The 19,137-nt window shown below is 57.1% G+C and overlaps 2 protein-coding genes across 4 annotated transcripts in view; one reads left to right on the top strand and one right to left on the bottom strand.

The window, feature by feature from the left end:
• NIBAN2 (niban apoptosis regulator 2) overlaps positions 1–1,440 on the top strand; it is a 53,773-nt gene extending 52,333 nt beyond the window's left edge. The window contains exon 14 of the mRNA XM_082843369.1: positions 178–1,440. Coding sequence (XP_082699495.1) covers positions 178–770 — 593 coding nt within the window. The 3' untranslated portion in view covers positions 771–1,440. The remainder of the gene's footprint in view (positions 1–177) is intronic.
• Positions 1,441–4,112: 2,672 nt separating this feature from the next.
• LRSAM1 (leucine rich repeat and sterile alpha motif containing 1) overlaps positions 4,113–19,137 on the bottom strand; it is a 41,581-nt gene continuing 26,556 nt past the window's right edge. For all 3 annotated transcript variants that reach the window (XM_082842074.1, XM_082842073.1, XM_082842075.1), the window contains 10 exons: positions 17,295–17,394; positions 15,833–15,920; positions 14,760–14,834; positions 13,139–13,219; positions 11,514–11,609; positions 9,504–9,602; positions 8,444–8,575; positions 7,274–7,355; positions 5,637–5,770; positions 4,113–4,539 (listed from right to left, as the gene is read on the bottom strand). In XM_082842074.1, coding sequence (XP_082698200.1) covers positions 4,414–4,539; positions 5,637–5,770; positions 7,274–7,355; positions 8,444–8,575; positions 9,504–9,602; positions 11,514–11,609; positions 13,139–13,219; positions 14,760–14,834; positions 15,833–15,920; positions 17,295–17,394 — 1,013 coding nt within the window. In that variant the 3' untranslated portion in view covers positions 4,113–4,413. The remainder of the gene's footprint in view (positions 4,540–5,636; positions 5,771–7,273; positions 7,356–8,443; positions 8,576–9,503; positions 9,603–11,513; positions 11,610–13,138; positions 13,220–14,759; positions 14,835–15,832; positions 15,921–17,294; positions 17,395–19,137) is intronic.

A 19,137-nucleotide genomic window follows, 5' to 3' on the forward strand; every position in this document is an offset into this window, starting at 1 on the left:
ACAGCCCCTGCTTCCCAGCATTGAGGCCTGAAATAAGCCTCGTCCCAGTCACAGCACCCACTTAGGCCGAGGGGGGCCTCTGGGGGACTGATGCAGGTCACAGCTGGGCAGTGTAGGGCGTGCTGGCGGCCGTCAGCCCCCTGGTAAATGTCCCGACACCGCCCTCCTGTCCTGTAGCTGTGAAGGAGGCCGCCGTGCAGAGGAAGCACAACCTGTACCGGGACAGCGTGGTCATGCACAACAGCGACCCCAACCTGCACCTGCTTGCCGAGGGCTTGCCCATCGACTGGGGCGAGGAGTACAGTGGCAGCAGTGACAGTGGTGGGGACCCTGGCAGCCCTGGCATCCCGGAAGCAGCCACCCTCTCGGAAAAGCGCCGGCGTGCCAAGCAGGTGGTGTCCGTGGTCCAGGACGAGGAGGTGGGGCTGCCCTTCGAGGCTGTCCCTGAGCCCCTACCACCTGCGTCCGCAGACAGCATCACCGAGCTCCGTGGTCTGCTGGCCCGGGATCTGCAGGCTGAGAGCCCCCCGCTGGCCGGCCCCCTGCTCAATGGGGCCCCCGCCCAGGAGAGCCCCCAGCCCGGGGCAGCCCCTGAGGCCGCCTCACCGCCTGCCTCACCTCTCCGGCAGCTCCCGCCTGGAAAGGCCTCGGACCTCGAGCCTCCCAAGCCCAGTGACCAGGAGACCGGGGAGCAGGTGTCCGGCCCTGGCGGCCGCCCCCCAATCCATACCACCACCGAGGACGGTGCGGGGGTGCAGACTGAGTTCTAGGCCAGTCGCCCCCGAGCTTCTGTTGGACATGGCACACGGGCCACTCCCTGAGGCACTGGAAGGCTCGGCTCTGGGCGGGGAGCACTGGATCTCTGCCTTCCAGGTGGGGATGGGGCCAGGCTGGTGTGGCACCTCTGGGGCGGAGACGGGCCCACCTGAGTCACTTTATTGGGTTTGGTCACACTTGGTCGGTCTGTTTTCTCTTATGTGGGGTGATCTCAGCTTTCCTCCTCCTGCGGGGGGCAGAGCACAGCGGAGGGGGCTGGGAGCACGCGGTGGCCCTGGGTCCCTGAGTCCTGCGTCCCTGCCCTGCCTCTGTGGCCCGTTTCCCTCGTGGGTCTCGCCATCCTTGGGAAGAGGGCGGTAAGAGTAGCATCTGCTGTGACACAGAGCCCATGGAGCCTCTGCTCTCACCAAGGGGCTCGCTGGAACCAGGAAGACGGAGCGCTGAGGCCCGTCTCGGCCCCGCTCCTCCCTCCTCCCGGCTGGGCCCCAGAGGATACTGGCCTTGCTGTCCTGCCCCGGGTGAGGGGATGTGCAAGGAGGGGCCTTCAGGCTGGGGGAGAGCTGCCTCGCGGAGGGGGATGGGGCCGTGGGCCTGAGGAGAGAACAAGAAAGGCCTGGAACGGGCTGGTCTGGGGAGAGGAGGGAGAGGGTGTGTCTGAGGGAAGGAGGGCGTGACCTCTGCAGAGGTACTGCTGGGAGGGTGGGCGCGGTGGCAGATGGAGGGCTGCTGGAAGCTGGGCCGTTGCCTCCCCCTCCACTTGCTGGGGTCCGGTCTCCGGCGTTCCTCTGTCCCTGTGCTGGGCTCGGGGGGTGGGGGGCGGTGGCATGTTGCTCAGTGGCAGGGCCGGGTGGGTGTGGACTCTGCAGGCCACTTCCAAGGTACGCGTTGTCCTCCCAGGGAGCTGCGGGGCTCGTGAGGGCCAGGGGGATGGGCCGAGGCACCCCAGGGCACCACTGAGCTCTTGGGTCAGGCTGGGGCTCGGCCCCTTGTGCTCTGAGTTTCCGGTCACCCCATCCTGAAAACTCCAGGACTCTTCAAATGTCCTCATGAGTCACGTGGGGGCCCAGCCATCCCCCTTCCTGGGGTGAGGGTCAAGCCGAGACCATCCCCAGGGGCTGGGGCCTCCTGGCCTTCCCAGACCCCCTCCCCTGCTGCTTTGAGGGGAGGGGAGGGTGGGCAGGGCAGAAACCGAGTCCTTCAGGGTCCTCAACGCCATCCCAGCCCTGCATCCTCCATCCCCTCATCTCCTTCCTGGACCGGGCCCTGGGACCCACAGGACGTGAAGCACTGGCTGGTGCTCAGGGACCCCCGCCCCCCCCCCCCCCCCCAGTCCTCCAAGCCCTAAACTCAACGCCTCACTAACCTCTTTTACCAACACGTTCCGTCTGAAGATGCTCTCCTTTGGTGCCTTCTTTTGTGGTTTTCCAAATCATTCTCAAATCTTGTATTGAAAATATTATGCAAACTGTTTAAGCTTCTACTAATCAATAAATGCTTTATTTAAAGCCAGTGGCCCACGTGTGGTCCCAGCAGGGTGAGACCTTTGCTGGAGACGGACTAGGAGCACCTGTGTACGACTTTCTGGGATGGCCGCTTGACCGAGTGCTTACAGGTGCATGGCCAGAGTTCTATTATCCCATTTTACAGAGGAGTAAACTGAGGCTTGGAGAGAAGGGACACAGCAGGTAGGTGACCAGCCTGCTGGCAGCTCAGACGGTTTCCTCAGCCAGATCCATGCAGGGTGCCCCTCTGGGCGTCTCGGGCAATGCTGAGGGCAGGAGGGCAGCTACTTCATGGCCACGTGGCCCTGGGTGCCCATGGCGGGTGGGCCCGAGGCTCACACTAGATCCAAACAGTGATGCCAGTGTGTAAGACTCCTGCTCACACAGCTAGTACTTACTGTGGGCCGTGCACGTTACTTGCAAGACTAGGAGCCTCACGGCAGCTCCAGGCGGCGGGCACCATTGTCACATTTCACCGATGTGTAAACTGAGGTCCAGGAGGGCGGGGAACCTGGGCTGAGGCTATGGGGCCCCCAGCACCTTGGGGGACGGTGGCCAGTGGCTGAAGGCTTGTTAAGGGCTGAGGTGAGGAAGCAGGGGCTCAGCTGCAGTCTTGCTGTTGACCTTGGCAAGGCACTGAACTCAATCTCAGGCTCCTTGTCTATAAAAGGGGGGGCCTATTGAGGGTTCAAGGAGACCCGCCAAACACTGTGCTCTGCAAGGTGGCCCTGCCCACCTCAGGCCTCAGTCTCCCCTCTTAGCAGAGCCCAGCAGGGTGTGTGGGAGGGAAACCATCAGAGGTCCCCCGGGTACCTGGAAAGCAGGACTCACACCACATGGGCCCTTCATCCATCCTGTTTCAGCCCGCAGGACTGTCACAACAAGGCAGGGAGAGTGAGGGCCTGTCCCCTGCATCCCGCCGGCTCTTACGCTGTGCCTGCGATGAGCAGTCAGGGCTCCCTGGTGGCCGCCAGCCTACGTCAGGGCTCCATCGTGTCCCTTGCTGACCAGGTGGGGAACTAGGATGTGGAAGGTTGGCCAGAGTCAGAGTTAGCTGGAGGCAGAGCCCAGGCGCCCCGAGCAGGCCTGCCTGTAGCCCAAAGAAAGAGCTGCCCCTAGCTCAGAACTATCTTCCAGAAGGCGCACGACAAAGGTACAGCTCTACAGCGAGTACCAGGAGCACGGCTCCTTCTGCAACTGTGCGGTGAACAACCGCGTGGCTGCACGGGTTCAGGGGTCAAGATGCTTCTAGGCTCCAGAGCCAGCGCCACCACGTTCCTGTTGCAGGGCCCGGGACATCCAGCCCCCTGGTCTGGGGTAACGATAACAGAGCACGTAGCACAGCCCACACGGCACCACAAGCTCCGCAGACTTTCCGAGCCCTTCTCTTAGAGCCCTGGTCTCTCCACCTGCAACAAGGGAGGTTTGGATAACTTCACCTTTGGGAACACCGCACCTCCCCCCTTCCCTTCTGACTCAGCTGCGACCCCCTCCCCCTCCCAGGGTTCCATCAGGACCCAGTGATGACTCTGGAGGAGGAGGCTGGAGATGGGTTTATTGACGTTACTGCTTTGGGTCTGCAAAGCTCAGTACCTGCCCTGGAGCTGCGTGGGGTGAGGAGGTGCAGAGCTGGAGAGAGGAGGGGCCCAGCATGCGGGGAGCAGAGGGAGGCGAGGAGGGGCCGACGTCGCTGTGGCACCAGGCCCGCCCTGAACACGTTCTGGCCAGTCAGTCCGAGGACACGGCGGCCTCCCCACCTCTCCCCTCGGCCAGGGCCCTCCTGCACTCCCACCACCCTGCCCAGTGGGACAGCACTGCCCGGGCTCCCCTGAGGAGGCTCCTGGGTGGGGGGGGCGTGACTGCCAGAGGCAGCTGAGACACTCAGGCCTGTGCTCAGATGGAGGCATGCTAGTACCCCACACCCCAGACCCTGTCCCCGTGCGGCGAGGGGTCCTCTCTCCTCCACGGTATTCACGCTGGCTCTGTCCTCGGTCAGGAACACTCCTGTCTCCGCCTGGGCCAGGACAGAGGGGCCCGTACTAGTCCATGGAGAACAGAGCGGGAGCTGGAGCCCTGGGCTCGCAGGTAGCAGAGGTGGGGCTGGAGGCGTCAGGCCCGGGCCGGCGGCCGGCGCTCAGCGGCTGTGGTAGATGCGGAGGCGCTGGGCGATGTCCTGGCGGCACAGCGGGCAAGTGCGCAGGGGCTGGCAGCACTGCTGGCAGCAGCAGACGTGGCCGCAGTTGAGGAAGATCATCTGGGCCTGAGGAGAGAGGAGAGAGGAGAGAGTGCGGGGGTGTCTGGGAACCAGCCCGGCCTGATTCCCCGGGGATGGGGCAAGTGAGGCCCCCGGCCCCCAAAGATCTGACAGCACGGTCGTCACGCTCCACCGCCCGTATGGTCACTGTCTGCCCCTCTGTAACAGCCGCACGTTTCACAGCCCCGCCCTATCTCACCAGCCCAGCTGCTGGATGTGCACGTTGTTCCCAATTTTTGGATTTTCTGTGCACTTTGCCTGGCCCCTCGGTCTCAAAAGCACCCCAGCATTATGGATTAAAAGCCATGGAAGTGTGTCTATCCTTTGCTTTAGCGTTTCCTCTTTTTAGTAAGTTATCCTGAGTAAATAACCAAGGATGTGCTCCAAATTCTGTCCAAGGCTGTTCAGTATAGCACTGTTTGTAATAACAAGAGCTAGGAAGCCACCTCCAGGGCCCAGAGCAGGGGTTTGGTTAAAGGTATAACCACCAAGGCCCCCTGTATCACCGCATTCCCTGAGCCCAGCAAAAACCACAGGGTAGGGCTTCCCTGGTGGCGCAGTGGTTGAGAGTCCGCCTACCGATGCAGGGGACACGGGTTCGTGCCCCGGTCCGGGAGGACCCCACATGCCGCGGAGCGGCTGGGCCCGTGAGCCATGGCCGCTGGGCCTGCGCGTCCGGAGCCTGTGCTCCGCAACGGGAGAGGCCACGACAGTGAGAGGCCCGCGTACCGCAAAACAAACAAACCATAGGGTAATCAAACTGCTAACGTGGCAACCTTTCTAAGCAGGATCACACTCTGGGGGGAGGGGGAGTATTTTACGTGCTACATTGCTGTATTTTTATAATAGGCGTCAATTTTGTTACAGTTTTTAAAACAGGTTTTAAAAAGTCTCTTCAGAGAAAATTGTGTTGTTGATATTTAATGACTTAATACACATACGAAGGGAAACTTCCTAAGTGGGAGAAAAAACTCGAAAAAAAAGGCCCAGAAAACATAGCATTACTCATGTTTGGGTAACGGGATCATGGGTCATTTTAATTTCCTGTTTTTTGCCCGGGAGGCTCCAGACGGCAGGCACTGGGCCTGTTGCCCCAGACTTACCTCCCGTTCCAGGCACACAACACATTCTGAGGTCTGGGCCTCCAGCTCCGCGCAGGGGGCCGATGGTCTTACTGCCTCGGGAAGCTCCTCAGGGCCCGTGGGGAGGACCTCGCCCTGGGGTGGTTTCGGCAGCTCTGTGGGGACAGAGAGGCTGAGGCAGGGTCACGCCCACCTGACCCCGATCCCTGGGGCCTCCCCTGGCCCCGCCTGCCCCAAGTGGCAGGGAGCCGGAGCGGGATGGGATCCGACCAGGACCCTGCCTTCCTACACACTCTCTTATTTCTCTCTGCTGAGCCTCATTCCCCCACCTGTAAAACGGGACAGCTGGGGCACCGGTTAATTGGGGCCTCTTACCCCTAACACTCTGAATCCTTCACAGCCACCCTGCAAGTAGGGCTCATCACTGTCAGAGATGAGAAATCAGGAGGCTCAGAGGGGGAAGCCACTTGCCCGAGGCCACAGGGCCATCTGGTGGTAGACCTGCCCCGCAGCAGCCCTGGCTAGGACCGGACCTCGCTCGCAGATTCTCCACCCGGGGGCCCAGGCGCAGGTGGCCCAGAGGGGCAGGGAGAGGAGTGAGCAGCTCTCAAGGCTGCTCCCCCTGTCCCCTGGCAGAGGCCCCAGCATGTCCCCTGCCTGGGTCCCAACCGCCGCGAAGGAGGACATCAGAATCGGTCTCTCTCATTATCACACCACACCAGCGACACCCTCAAGTCTCTCTCCATCCCTGATCCCCATCCCCTCAGTTCATGTTTTTCATTTATTCTACGGGTTAAATTACAAGTAGCATTTTTTATAATTGTAAAAAACCTGAAGTTTTCTTTTTAAAAAGCCTATCGCAACCACTCTAGAGCCTCTAGGGTATCATGGTGTCCCCCCCAAACCATCACTGTAAGGGGCACTTCTATATTTAACATAACACATATTGAGTCCTGGATCAGAAAGAGAACTGTTGGGAAAACTGAGGTTCTCCTGCCCTCTGGAGCTCAGGAGCCTTCCAGCCCAGCCCCTCCCTGCAGGGCCACAATCAGGAAGAAGCCCTAAGGGTTAGGGTTAACCTGTCTCTGCTTCAGTTTCCTCATCCCTCAGATGCGGGTAACAATGGTGCCCACCTCACGGGGCTGCAGCAAAGGTGACCTGACATGGTGGTCGTCAAATGCCTGATACCCATCCTGCTCGGCACACAGGAGACCTTCCCCTGGGCCAGCCACAGCACCTGCCCTCTCCCGGGCCTCCGGATGAGGGCAGGGCACCTCCTTCACAACCATCACAAACACCTTTCTACGTCCAAACCACAGGCCTGTCCTGGGGCGCAGTGCTGGGCACGGGGTGGGCGCTGGGTCTGGCTGATTTCTCCCTCTACTCCAGGGATCCTGAGTGTGTGGTTCCCGACGTCTCGTAGGGTGGGTTTAGGGAAGCCAGAAGGGTCCTGAAACTGCTATAGGAAAAGTTCTTTTTTTCCATTTTTGGAGCCTGCTTTTCCCATTTATAAATTATTCCTTTAGGAGGGAAGCTTAAGGACCGGCCAGGGTTAGAAGTGGCCCTTAGGACTCGTCCTGAACTGTAAACAGGGGACGCCCCCAACCGCAGCCCACACGTAAGGGCTCTCTGCTCAGGGGAGGGCTCAGCATCGGTACCTGGCCGGGCCCTGGTCGCGTCCAGCAGCTCCTGGGCTCTGCGCAGGATCTGGTGCCGCAGGCCGGCTTCCGAGACGCCCACCTGCTTGGACCAAGGAGGGCCGGTCAAGGCCTGGGCTGGGCAAGGGACCTACTATGCAGCACGGTCAGAGCCACTACCTCCTCCCTGGCTTCCAGCACCCTCAGCTGGAAAGGTGGAGGCCCACGAGGGCCCGACAATCCCTACAGCAGAGGGAGACACTGAGGCCCAGAGGGAAGCCAACACCAGTAACAGCTACGGTTTAGCAAGTGCGAAGCCCGCACGGGGGCTGTGCTGACAGCTTCAGCCCATGACCTCCCATCACCCCCGTGACGACCAGGAAGTCAGGACCCTCTGTCACAGTTTGCACGGTCAGGTGGTTCACACCGAGGCTGAGCTGCTGAGAAGGGGCCATGCCAGAATCACAGTCCCTCAGCCTCCAGAGAGGGCGCTCGTGAGCGTGGGTGACACAGTCGTGTCGCCCTTCTGAGCCCCGGTGCCTGCGTCTGCCAAGGGCCGGGCAGTACAGCAGAGCGGTCAACAGCATGGACCCCGGCACCAGGCCAGCCGCCTGGGCTGGAGTCCTGGCTCTGCTGTGCGACCTCGGGCCAAATGCTACCTTGCCTTGTCTCAGCCTCCTTATCCGAAAGGTGATGACAGTGTCAGCACGTGCCCGCCCAGATTGTTGGGAAGATTCAATGAATCCGTATGTAACACATGCTTAGAACAGCGCCCGGCACTGTCAGGTATTTGCCGGCATCGTTATCGTCTCTTGAAGGGTAAATGAATTAGTGCAGCCTGTACCAGGCTCGGGCAGCGCTGCTGCTGTGAAAACTAAATCCATGGGGTGGGGAGGGGGCTGGTCCAGATGAGCTCCAAGGTCCTGGCTGTCCAGCCCTACGCGGTGAAGATCCAATCTGAATGGGGGGCACGGGGGGCACCAATCTGGGGTCAGCAGCACCCATAAGCCCTGGCTTCTGCAGCCACATGACTGGGGGCAGATGGGGCACACGTTCTGGCTCTGACAGCTGATGACATGGGCTTCACCAAGAACTGCGTGAAGAGCAAGCGGCCTCCTGGCTGGGTCGGGCCAGGGCCCTGCCCGCCGCCCTCGCCTCCCCCCTCCCCCCCGAGGGGCAGCTGCTGCCCACCTTGGCCAGGTCCCCAGGGCCCATCCGGCTCAGCATGTCCAGTGAGATGCGGTGGTGGGCGAAGATGGGAAGGTAGTGCTCGGCCGACAGCTCCACCAGGAGGGCCACCAGCTGGCGCTCCAGGCCTTCTTCCTACAGGACAGACCCAAGGGAGAAGCCAAGCGCACCACGGATGGGGAAAAAACCAAGAAGCCATTACTTACAACAGCAAACGAAGAGTTCAGATCCATACAACATAATATGTAAAACGTATTCTTAGAACTTTTCCTACAAAATGGATATGTAAGGGCATAAAGATAGACGCACGAGGAAGTTAGTTCACTGCCACTCTGTAAACTTGACAATGTAAGCAACTTAAGTACCCATCAAGAGGGGACTGTTTAAACAAGTGAGGGCTCATGCAGATCCTAAACACTGTGCAGTTGTCTGGGAACAACGAGGAGATCTATGCACACGGGCCTGGACAACAGCCTGTCACTACTGTTGGGGGGAAAAAGGAAGTTGCCAGAATAGCCTTATAGAAGGACTCCTGTTTGTTTTTTCGGTCGTGCCACGTAGCTTGTGGGATCTTAGCTCCGCGACCAGGGATCGAACCTGTGCCTGCTGCAGTGGAAGCGCAGAGTCTTAACCACTGGACCACCAGGGAATTCCCAAGAAAGACTCCATTTTTATTAAAAAAAAAAAAAAAAAGGGTGTGTGTGTGCATGTGTGTGAGAGGGGGAAAGGGAGGAGAGGGGGAGAGGGGGAGGGGGGAGGGGAAGAGGGGGAGAGGGGGAGGGGGAGAGGGGGAGAGGGGAGCGGGGGGAGACTGGGGACCACGTCTGTCCCATCCGCAGCCCCTGCTCTGGTGAGCGCACAGCAGGCTGTGGGTCTCTGCTCCGCCCAGAAGTGACTGAAAAGTCACCAGAACCAATGCTCCTCCCTCTCGTTTCTGTCCCTTCCCGGGGGACCTGGTGCACTTAGTCACCAGAAATATGAATGGAATTAAACTGGACAGGTCAGGAAGCCGGGCACCGCTGAGGCCAGAGGCTCCTGCAGGGTGGGCGCCAGCAATCCTCACCTGCAGCTTCAAGGACAACGGTTTCTGGTTCAAGAGCCGCTGATACTGAATCAGCCAGTAATTCTCCTGCTTAGTTTCGCTTTTGGCTTCTAACTCCGTCTGCCAAGAAGGAAGCAGACACTGTTAGTTACAAGTCAGTGAATAGAAACAATGACAGTGACACCTGTGAACTCTGCTCCTCTGAGCACGTGGATGACTTGGTATTTTACAAAGAACGTGCCTACCCACTGCTGCCTCACCCTTTAAACTGCTGAGCCCGGAAAGGCAGGAAGCATCACTACCCCCACTTTACTGCTGAGAACGATCTCAGACACAGCATATCTGGTGGGGGGACCGGAACCTGGGCTGCTGACACCTGGTGCCCGCCCCCCTTCCCCAGCCATGACTTGGAGGGGGACACCTTCTCATCTTTTTATGGGAAGAGCGAAGTACTAGGCAGCCGTCTCCTTCCCCCAAGAAGGCTTAGTGTGTCCTCTGGGTGCCAGGCAGGGAGAGAAATAAGATGCTGAGGACACCTTCGGCTTCTGGAGTAGCTTCACCTGACGAAGCCAGAGAATTATAAACATGCTACTCAAGCCGATTCCTCCATCTCACACATTCCTGAGCGTTGTTCTGGGCGCTGAGGACACAGCAGTGAACACACGATACTAACAGCAGCAGCAGCAACGTCAGGGCACTTCGTGCCACACCGTGCTGTGCACTGGGAGATGCCCTTGTACTTAATTCTCATGATTCTGTGAAGTAGTTTCTACTTCACAGGTGAAGAAACGGAGTGATTAGTTCAGAGCGAATACCAGCCAGCCCAAGGTCAAAGAGCTGCCCGTGTCGTGGCCAGGATTCAGACCCAGGTCTGTCTTGCTCGCAGCCTGTGCTCTCAACCACCAAGCCACCCACCCACGACTGCAGCCGCGCTCGGGGTCGATGTGATGTGGGCGGCAGGATTACACTGCAGGCACCTCCCCAGCTCCCCCTAGTGGTCCCTCCCGTACCTTGCCGAGCTGGCTCCCCTTTTCCGGCCTGGCCCTCTCTGGGCTGTGGGCACACCTCTCTTTGGGAGCCCATGACCCTGATGGTCATGTCCTGATGAGGTGCACATTGAGTCCCCAAGGCCCCTTGAGGGCGGGAGCACACGGCCACGGCATGGCTGCCCCTTACACAGCACTCAGGGAGCGGGTCACACATTAATGCAATTTGGAGGTGATGGCCGTGAGGCACCGTGAGGAACAGGCAGCTTCTGACTGGCACAAACACACCATCTGGGCTCGTGCAGGGCTCGGGAAGAAACTGGTCTCGCTCCTTTCCATCCCCGGCACAGGGCCTGGCCCACGGTGGAGCTCAGAGGACGTCTGGGGCGGTAACAAGGCCACAGGAAAGACTGGGTCCTGACCACTCAGGTGCACTTGGGCTCTGGAGGAAGTGACCCTGACCTGCCCCCCTAAAGGGGGCTCTGCCACCCTGATGATGTGCCAGAGTCAAACCCATCTGGGTCCAGGGGGCAGCTGGGCAACTCCTGTCAAAGGCTTACTAAATGGTCTGCCCTGGACACACCAAGTACTCTCCTGGGCATCTGTCCTGAGCAAATAAATACCCGTGGCTGTTCTCAGATACTTAGCTGCCGAGACAGCCTTGCTTATTAAAAGTAAAAAACGGGAAGTATGCTCGACAATAGGCCAAACAAGGGCCCATCTCAATGCAGCCACGGAAGGAACGCAGAGGACACGAAAGGCAGGAAAGAGCAGGTGCGAACGAGCTGGTTGGAAACGGGGGCGCAGTTCCGTGTTACAGGCACGTGCACGCACCGCAATAAACATGCATCGCGATGTTTGGAAAACATACCTCAAAATATTAGCAACAGACAACTCTCAGGAGTGAGATTCTTTTCCTTTGTACTTTCCATTTTTTCTTTGATGAACAACTATTACTAGACTAATGAAAGTGTTCCTAAGAACGGCAAGAGCATTTAGGGGAAGCAAACCCATGAGCGACTCTGGACGCGGAAGCCAGACGCACCAGGATCTCCCGGAGCTCCTCCTCTCGCTGTGTCTTCTCTTTGAGCAGCTGCTGGAGCAGGGAGCTCAGGACCCAGCGCTGCTCCGAGATCATCTCCTGCAACACAAGACCACGCCCAGCGCTGGGAAACTCGCAGTACCCCGGCCCAAGAAGTCCCCGCAGCGCGGCAGCAGGATCCCCCTCACTCAGTTCTCAGCTGGCAGCCAGGGGCCACAGTGGGTCCGACTCCATTCAAGGCTCTGTCCCTGATCTCAGGCTGAGAGTTGGGGAACAGAGCAGAGGGGCCCCTCTGCCCCAGCATCCCCTCCCCACCTTCTCACCAGCCTGTACCTCCCTTCCCCAAGGGGTAAGGCCAGGCACGGGATCTAGTGACCGAACACAGTGCAGTGGTAAGAAACATCAAACAAAGGGAATGACAAGCAGCAGGTACCTGACTCCAGTCTGACTACGGAGCACGTGGGCAGAAGCAAACAGCGGGAGGGAGGGTGGGTGAGGGACCCACGCCAGCCAGGAAGGCTCTACGCAGACGGAGTGATGTGCAAACCCGAGAAAGCCCCATTTGTGTCTGCGTTCCACTCTTCTCCTCCTCTTGGAAACCCCATGGAGACCCCGAAAACAGGAGCCCCACAGCTCTAATGGGCAGGATGCATGGGCACCCACCAAGCACGGTGGTTGCATCTTCTTTCAGAGCTCCACCAACCCCGCAAGGCTGAGGCCTTTCCATTTGCTAGCCCACTCCTCTCTGATGGCCCTGAGACACAGGCTGGGCCTGGGAGACCATTTCCCTTTTATGCAGGGGAGACATGGAGGCCCAGGGAGGGGAAGTAACCTGCCTAAAGTCATACGGTGACAGACCCGTGGGACTCCAGACCTCAGCGTTCTTCTCCTGCATTGAGAAGCCCATGAGACAAATGAAGACTGCTCCACTGAGGACAGACACAGGGACGGTGACAGAGAGAAGCCTCTGCTCAAAAGCCTGGTACGGGGCACATGTCCTCACACATCATTGATCCAACCCTTCTGCATACAGCTGGGGAGACTAAGGTACAGAGAAGGGAAAGGGCTGCCCCTCCCTGCCTCCCCAGCCAGGTCACACGGCAAGACTGTGCGAGGACAACCCGGGTCCCAGATTTGCAGCCCAGAACGCTGTCTGCTAGTCTCTGCAGCCTCCACATCTGTGTGAGCAGGACACCCAGGCTGGAGTTCACAGAGCCACAGCTGGACCCTCTCCTCAGACATCCTTGGAACACCAAGACAGCTCCTTCCCCAGAGGATGTCAGCCGTGAGAACCAGCGCCCCAGAAGCATGACTTAGAGAGACAGGGAGCTCAGGAGCAACCCAGCCCCAAAACAAAGAAAACATGGAGATGGAGATGCGCCTGGGAGAGCCTTGGCAATGAAACCCTCCTTCCTCTGACCCTCCTGCCTGGCGACGGGCTGAGCCCAGCCCTCACCTTCGCCTGCGCTGCGCTCGGCCCCCAGACTGGGCTCCCACGAGCCTCCTGGGGCCAGGGCCTCCTCCAGCATCACTGCCTTGTCTGCCGGAGAGCAGCTGAGAGGCGGTGGGTGCATTAGTTGGGGGTGGGGTGGGGTGGGGGACAGGGCAGGCTAGGGAGCCCTACATACCTGTAGTGCCTCTGTGTCCAGGGATTTCCTCTTTAACTCCAGCTGTGTCAGCTGCAATAACTCAGTTTCTATTAACTTAATCTAAACAGAAGACGAGACAGGGGTTTTTTAATTCACATTAACCACGGTTTAATCCTGTGCCGCTGTTCTTGGATGGCCAAGTGGATCTAAGAATCCTTTCTGGGGGCGCTCTGCAATGAAGGGGACCTGTGTACCTTGGGAACCTCATCAGCGGGGGTTTAAAAAGAATCCGTTATTTCATGGCCCTGAACGCTCTGCGGCGTGGACCCCCTTGTCCTGGACAGTACTGCTGATCAGAAGCCGGGCACAGGGCCAGCCCAGAGTGGGTTCTGATCAAGGTATGTGGAATGAAGGGGCTTTCCTTCAAGGTGGGGACCAGAGTGAAGAACAGACACGGAATTCTCAATGAGCCTCTTCCCAGTCCAGTTCTCTTGCTTCCTCTAAACAGCTGTCAGAGAGGAGTGCAGAGGGCAATGGAAGGGACTGAATAATAACAATAATAGTAGTAGCTGATATTTATTGAGATTCCACATGCTAGGACTGTGCTGTGCAATTTATTTGCATCATTTCATCAATACCTATTAGGAGGTATTATTGCCTCCATTTTACAGACAAGGAAACCGAGGCTCAGAGAGGTTAAGTAACTTGCCCAAGGACACACAGCAGGTGAGTGAGTGTGCCCTTTCCTTGGGATGTCCCTGCTTGTCTGAAGGGGAAGAGCTGGCCTGGTGGGTCAAAACCACCCATAATGAGAATGTCTGGGAGTCACCACATACCTTCAGGGTGTGACTGGGGGCTTTTAGCCCTCAGGGTCAGACCCCATGGCCAGTGACTTCTCTACCCTGTGCCTATGACCTTTGTCCCTATGTTCCTATGAGCCCACCAACCCCTGGTCAGAGGAATGAGATTCATGTCTGGCAATGTGGGATTGAAATTAAAGGGGGAAATAAAAAGGTAAGTTGGTTTTGGCAAAAAAGAAAAAGAAAAAAACAACCATGCAAAATGTGAAATTCAAAGTGTGCTGAATACGAGGTGACATGCGTCCCGTAGCCTGAAAGCTCGCTCTGTCTGCCGCCACCCAGGCCACGCGCTCAGGGACCCCAGCGAGCCAGACACAGCCCTGCTGGAAGCGGGTGGCCAAGAGGCCCAGCGTGGCGTTCGCCCAAGGCTGCCCGCAGGTCAGGAGCGGAGCCCGGACAAGAGCACAGCCCCTCCCCTCCAGGCCCAGGCCACTCCTCAGCCGACACCAGGCCCTGCCTGCTCGCCCAGGTGGGGGTCAGCCTGTCCCAGCTCCTCAATTTGGGCCGACGGGGACACTGGGGTCTGAGCCGGCGGAGGAGCCCTGCCTGTGGCCGCCAAGCAGTCGAGGCCTCCTGCCCCTCAGCCCTGGGCATCACGAGAAGCAGCAGGCACAGGTCTCACCTGCTGGCATGCACAGTGCTGCCCAGGCACCTCCTGACACCCTGAGTAGGTTCCATGAGGCTCAGTGAGGGGAGGGAGGTGCCGGTGAGACCTCTTGTCGGGCTGGCCTGGAGCCCCCTCCTCACGCCTCTGAAAGCCCACAGGGTGGGTCTGGGGGGAGGCCGCAGCCTGCGCTCACCTGCTTCCGGATCTGCCGATGCATCAGGTCCTTCTTCACCTGGAGAGCCTCGAAGGCCGCCTTCTGCATGGCGCTCTGCAACAGAGAGCACGGCCACTCAGGGGGCCCGCAGGGAAAACAAAATCTGCGTCAGACACCTTAATGTGTGCCTTTTCTGTTTCTTAGAGAGACAACTTTTCAGGTTACTTGTTTAATTTTTTAAAATAATACCTATGAAGCGCTTACTACGTGCTGGACACCGTGCTCAGGGCTCTTCCCGCGCTGCACATGGAAGAGGCGACGACGAGGGTACCTTCACTGCCCCATTTCACAGATGAGGAAAGTGAGGTTCGGAGAAGTGAACCGGCTGGCACTAGCATGCAAGTCTGTCCAGCTCTCAGCCTCACCTTAACCACGAGGCCTGACATGCCCTCTAAGAAACAGAGCACTTTCCTCAGACAATCTCACAAATACTAAGTCAAAGCGTTTTGGAAGACGAGAGAGATAGGAGTTGGGGAGAAAGGAGAGAGGAAACGATGAGTCAGGAAGTGGCAGGACAACATCACAGAGGAAGAAAGGAGGGAGGGGATGCGAGGGTCGGGAAATGAGACTCCAACAGGGCCTGTGGGGAAAGCTGGGACTGAACAATTTGGACACAGGAGGGAGGAAATCACAGGGGTCCTTCCTGGTCCCGTCCACTCAGTAGCACCTGCTATGCGCCCGCTAAGCCGGCGGGAGAGCAGATGGAGGTGCGGCGGGATTGGAAGGGAGGAGCCTGGGGGCTCACTCCACGGGGTGGGTACCATCGCCTTCTGCCCATCATGTCCTCATGATGGAGCCCACGCAGCACGGGGAGCAGCTGCCTGGGGAGGGCGCTTCTCTAGACTTCAGTGAGCGGAAACGACCACCCAGAGAGGCCTCTCCCTGCCCCCTCATCCTCATGCTCAGTGCGTTTCTCAGCTCTCTAAGCATCTTGGTTCTTCCACGCTGTCCAGGAGTCCAGGACAGCGCCTCCACGTGGAGTTCTGCCGCTCTGCTCCGGGCTCCCCGCGTCCCTCCTGCCCCCCTCCTGAGCCCCTGCCCCCAGGGCTCACCTCCTGCAGGATCTGGCTAATGGCTTTGTTCTGATCCATCTGTTGCCAGGACAGGATCTGCTGGAACCGCTCATCCATTTCAGCCATGCTGCCAGAAACACAGCAAATTCATGAACATTTCCTGAGCACCTGCTATGTGCCAGGTACCTTGGAGGAGACGGAGATAAACCATTTATTCATTCAACAATACTCATGGAGCGCCTGCTGGGGGCCACATCCTGGGCTTGGGGGGGCGAGGTGGACACGGAGCTTTGTCTGAATCCCAAGGCCCTGGATGGAGGGTGACGGAGTCTCTGTCTCCAGAGCTGGGGAGATGATCTCCCGGGCCCCGTCATCCACCCCTCCACTGGAATCCTTCCTACGATGCCCCCCCCTGAAGTGGCTGCCTGGCCTCTGCCCACCCACCTCCACCAACAGGGAGCTCATGATCTCCCAGGTGAGCCACTCAGGCTGAGAGAAAGCTGTCCTTCCCGGGCACTAACGTCTCACCCTCCACCCCAGTGTCTCTCACCCTGGCCGTGGACCTACCCTCATCGCCCTAGAGCAAGTCTAGTGACTTTGGCACAAAAATCCAAACTCTGCAAACCTAATATGTCCATACTTTGGTACAATCTTGGTTTTAAGTTTGTCTGTTTCATAATAGTAGCTGTTATTTATTGGACCCTTATGCGGCAGACAGTATGATCATTAATGCCCATTAAATCCTCCAGCAACTCTAGGAGTAGGTACTGTGATTTATCCCCTTTTTTCTGATAAGAAAATTGAGGCTCAGGGAGGGAAAATAACTTGCCTAAGACTTCACAGTTAGTTATAGAAGTGGGATGTGAATCCACGACTGTCTGGCCCTAGTGCCCACGCTCCTAAAAACAAGGTCACACCAGCAGGAAGGAGGGAGACCCCCTGCATCTGCAGGGACACGGGGAGGCTGGCGTGCTCCAGGTGCCCGGGGGGCGGGGAGGAGGTGGCACCTGCGCTGGAGCCACCCAGGTGGGAGGAGAAACACAAGGGCAGCCAGGGCTGTTGGTCTGTCCCTGTCGGGGGCTGCTAAGCATCGAAGGAGCTTTTCTCAACTGGCTCTGCCGGGCACTGCAGGTCCTTCAACAAAGCCACGGTGCTGGGGTGAACTTGGAAGGCCAGACCCAAAATGGCTGTCAGCATGAAGGCAGCCCCATCACCATCCCCCCTCCAGTGCACCCCACCCACGACCCCCGGAGATTTATAAGTACACCATAGTCAAGAGCACAGCCTGGGTCAAACCCGAGCTCTGTCATCGGCTAGTTGTGCTTCCTCAGGGTCCAACTAGAAAAATCACTTAGACCAGCGGTAACTCGCTCCTGACATCATGGCCCAGGGTGGGGTGGCTCGAGGCAGGAGATTCCAGTGCCAGCTCTCACCCTACGGTCCTGGGCCCTGAGTCGGCTCCCCAGAGTCCCTCACTCGGGAAGCCTCTTCCTTACCTTACCTGGAACAGGCCTGCTGGACCAGGTTCTGCCTCTGAGACTCGTAGGCCATCTGGATGAGCCGGCTGTTACAGCTCTCGGTCAGCATCTGCTGCATGGCCGCTGCAGAAACATGGGGGTGGGGTGGGGACAGGGCTGAGCAGCCACTCCTGGGGGGCCTCATGGGCGTTACCTGGGCGTCCACCTGACAGTCACCTCACAAAAAAGTGTCTCTTTTTTAAAATACAGAAGTAACTTCAGCTTGAAAGTCTGATTAGTTGTAAAACACTGAACAACATACACATAATCTTCTATAGTCTCGTCACCCAGAAGTATTATTACATTTTGATATATGTTCTTCTAGTTAATTTTTAATGCATATTGATGGATTTTTTAAAAGTTAACTGAAAGAATTAAAAGCAGGGACTTGAACAGATATTTGTGTACCCATGTTCGTAGCAACATTATCCACAATAGGCAAGAAAAGGTGGAAACAACCCAAGTGCCTATTGATGGACAAATGGGTAAACAGAATGTGGTCTTATCCATGCAACGGAATATTAATCAGTCTTAAGAAGGAAGGAAATTCTGACATAAGCTACAACGTGGATGAACCCTGAAGACATTACACTATGTGAAAGAAGCCAGTCACAAAAGGACAAATACTGTATGATTCCACTTATACGAAGTACCTAGAGCAGTCAGGTTCATAGAGACAGAAAGCAGAATGGTGGTCCTACAGGGTCCGGGGGAGGGGGCCGTGGGGAGTTCCTGTTTAGCGGGTATAGAGTTTCACTTTGGGATGATGAAAAAGTTCTGGAGGTGGATGGCGGTGACGGTTGCACAACAAGGTGAATGTACTTAATGCCACAGAACTGTACACTTGCAAGTGGTTAAAATGGTAAATTTTATGCTTTGTATATTTCACCATAATAAAAGAAAATTAAAATGTTATCACACTAAATATACCACTTTCTCACCTTTTATGAATGCATCCCTGTGTCAACATGCTGACGTGATGTTAATAGCTACAGAATACTACAGTGCCTGGATTACCAAAGTTTAAGATGATCCTCTGTTTCAGAGCATTCGGAGTCTTTCTGCGATTATTAAATGATACTGCTATAAATATCCTTGCTCAGATATCTTCGTGCACAACTATTTGATTATTTCCTAGAATAATTCTTAGAAGTACACAGTTTTAAGGTCATGGATGATGTATGCAAGTTACCCTTCCTGCCCTCCAGAAAGAGCCTGCTGATTCGTACTCCCTTTGGCAGCAGCACACAGGACAGCCTGCTACCATACGCCCTCTACAACTCTGGGTTACTATCCTTTCTTGCCTTTTTGTTATTTTTATTGAAATTTTTCAGTTATAAAAATAGTACATGCTCAGTTTCTAAAATAGCTAATAGGGAAGTTTGAAAAGGTGGAAAAGAAAAGATCCCTAACACTGAGCCTATTTCCAATTAGTTAATTTGATAAACATCCTTCCAGAAATGCAAACATAATCTTTCTCTTTATAAATGGTGGATGATGGTGACCTTTAAAATAGGGACATTGGAGACCTTCAAGATGGTGGAGGAGTAAGACGTGGAGATCACCTTTCTCCCCACACATACGTCAGAAATACTTCTACACGTGGAACAAATCCTACAGAACACCTACTGAACGCTGGCAGAAGACCTCAGACTTCCCAAAAGGCAAGAAACTCCCCACATACCTGGCCGTGTGGCTGACAGGGTCTTGGTGCTCCTGCTGGGTGTCAAGCCTGTGCCTCTGAGATGGGAGAGCTGAGTTCAGGACATTGGTCCACCAGAGACCTCCCAGCTCCACGTAATACCAAACGGCGAAAGCTCTCCCAGA

Source organism: Leucopleurus acutus, assembly GCF_964270905.1.
Source record: "Leucopleurus acutus genome assembly, chromosome: 7".
Classification (NCBI taxonomy): domain Eukaryota; kingdom Metazoa; phylum Chordata; class Mammalia; order Artiodactyla; family Delphinidae; genus Leucopleurus; species Leucopleurus acutus.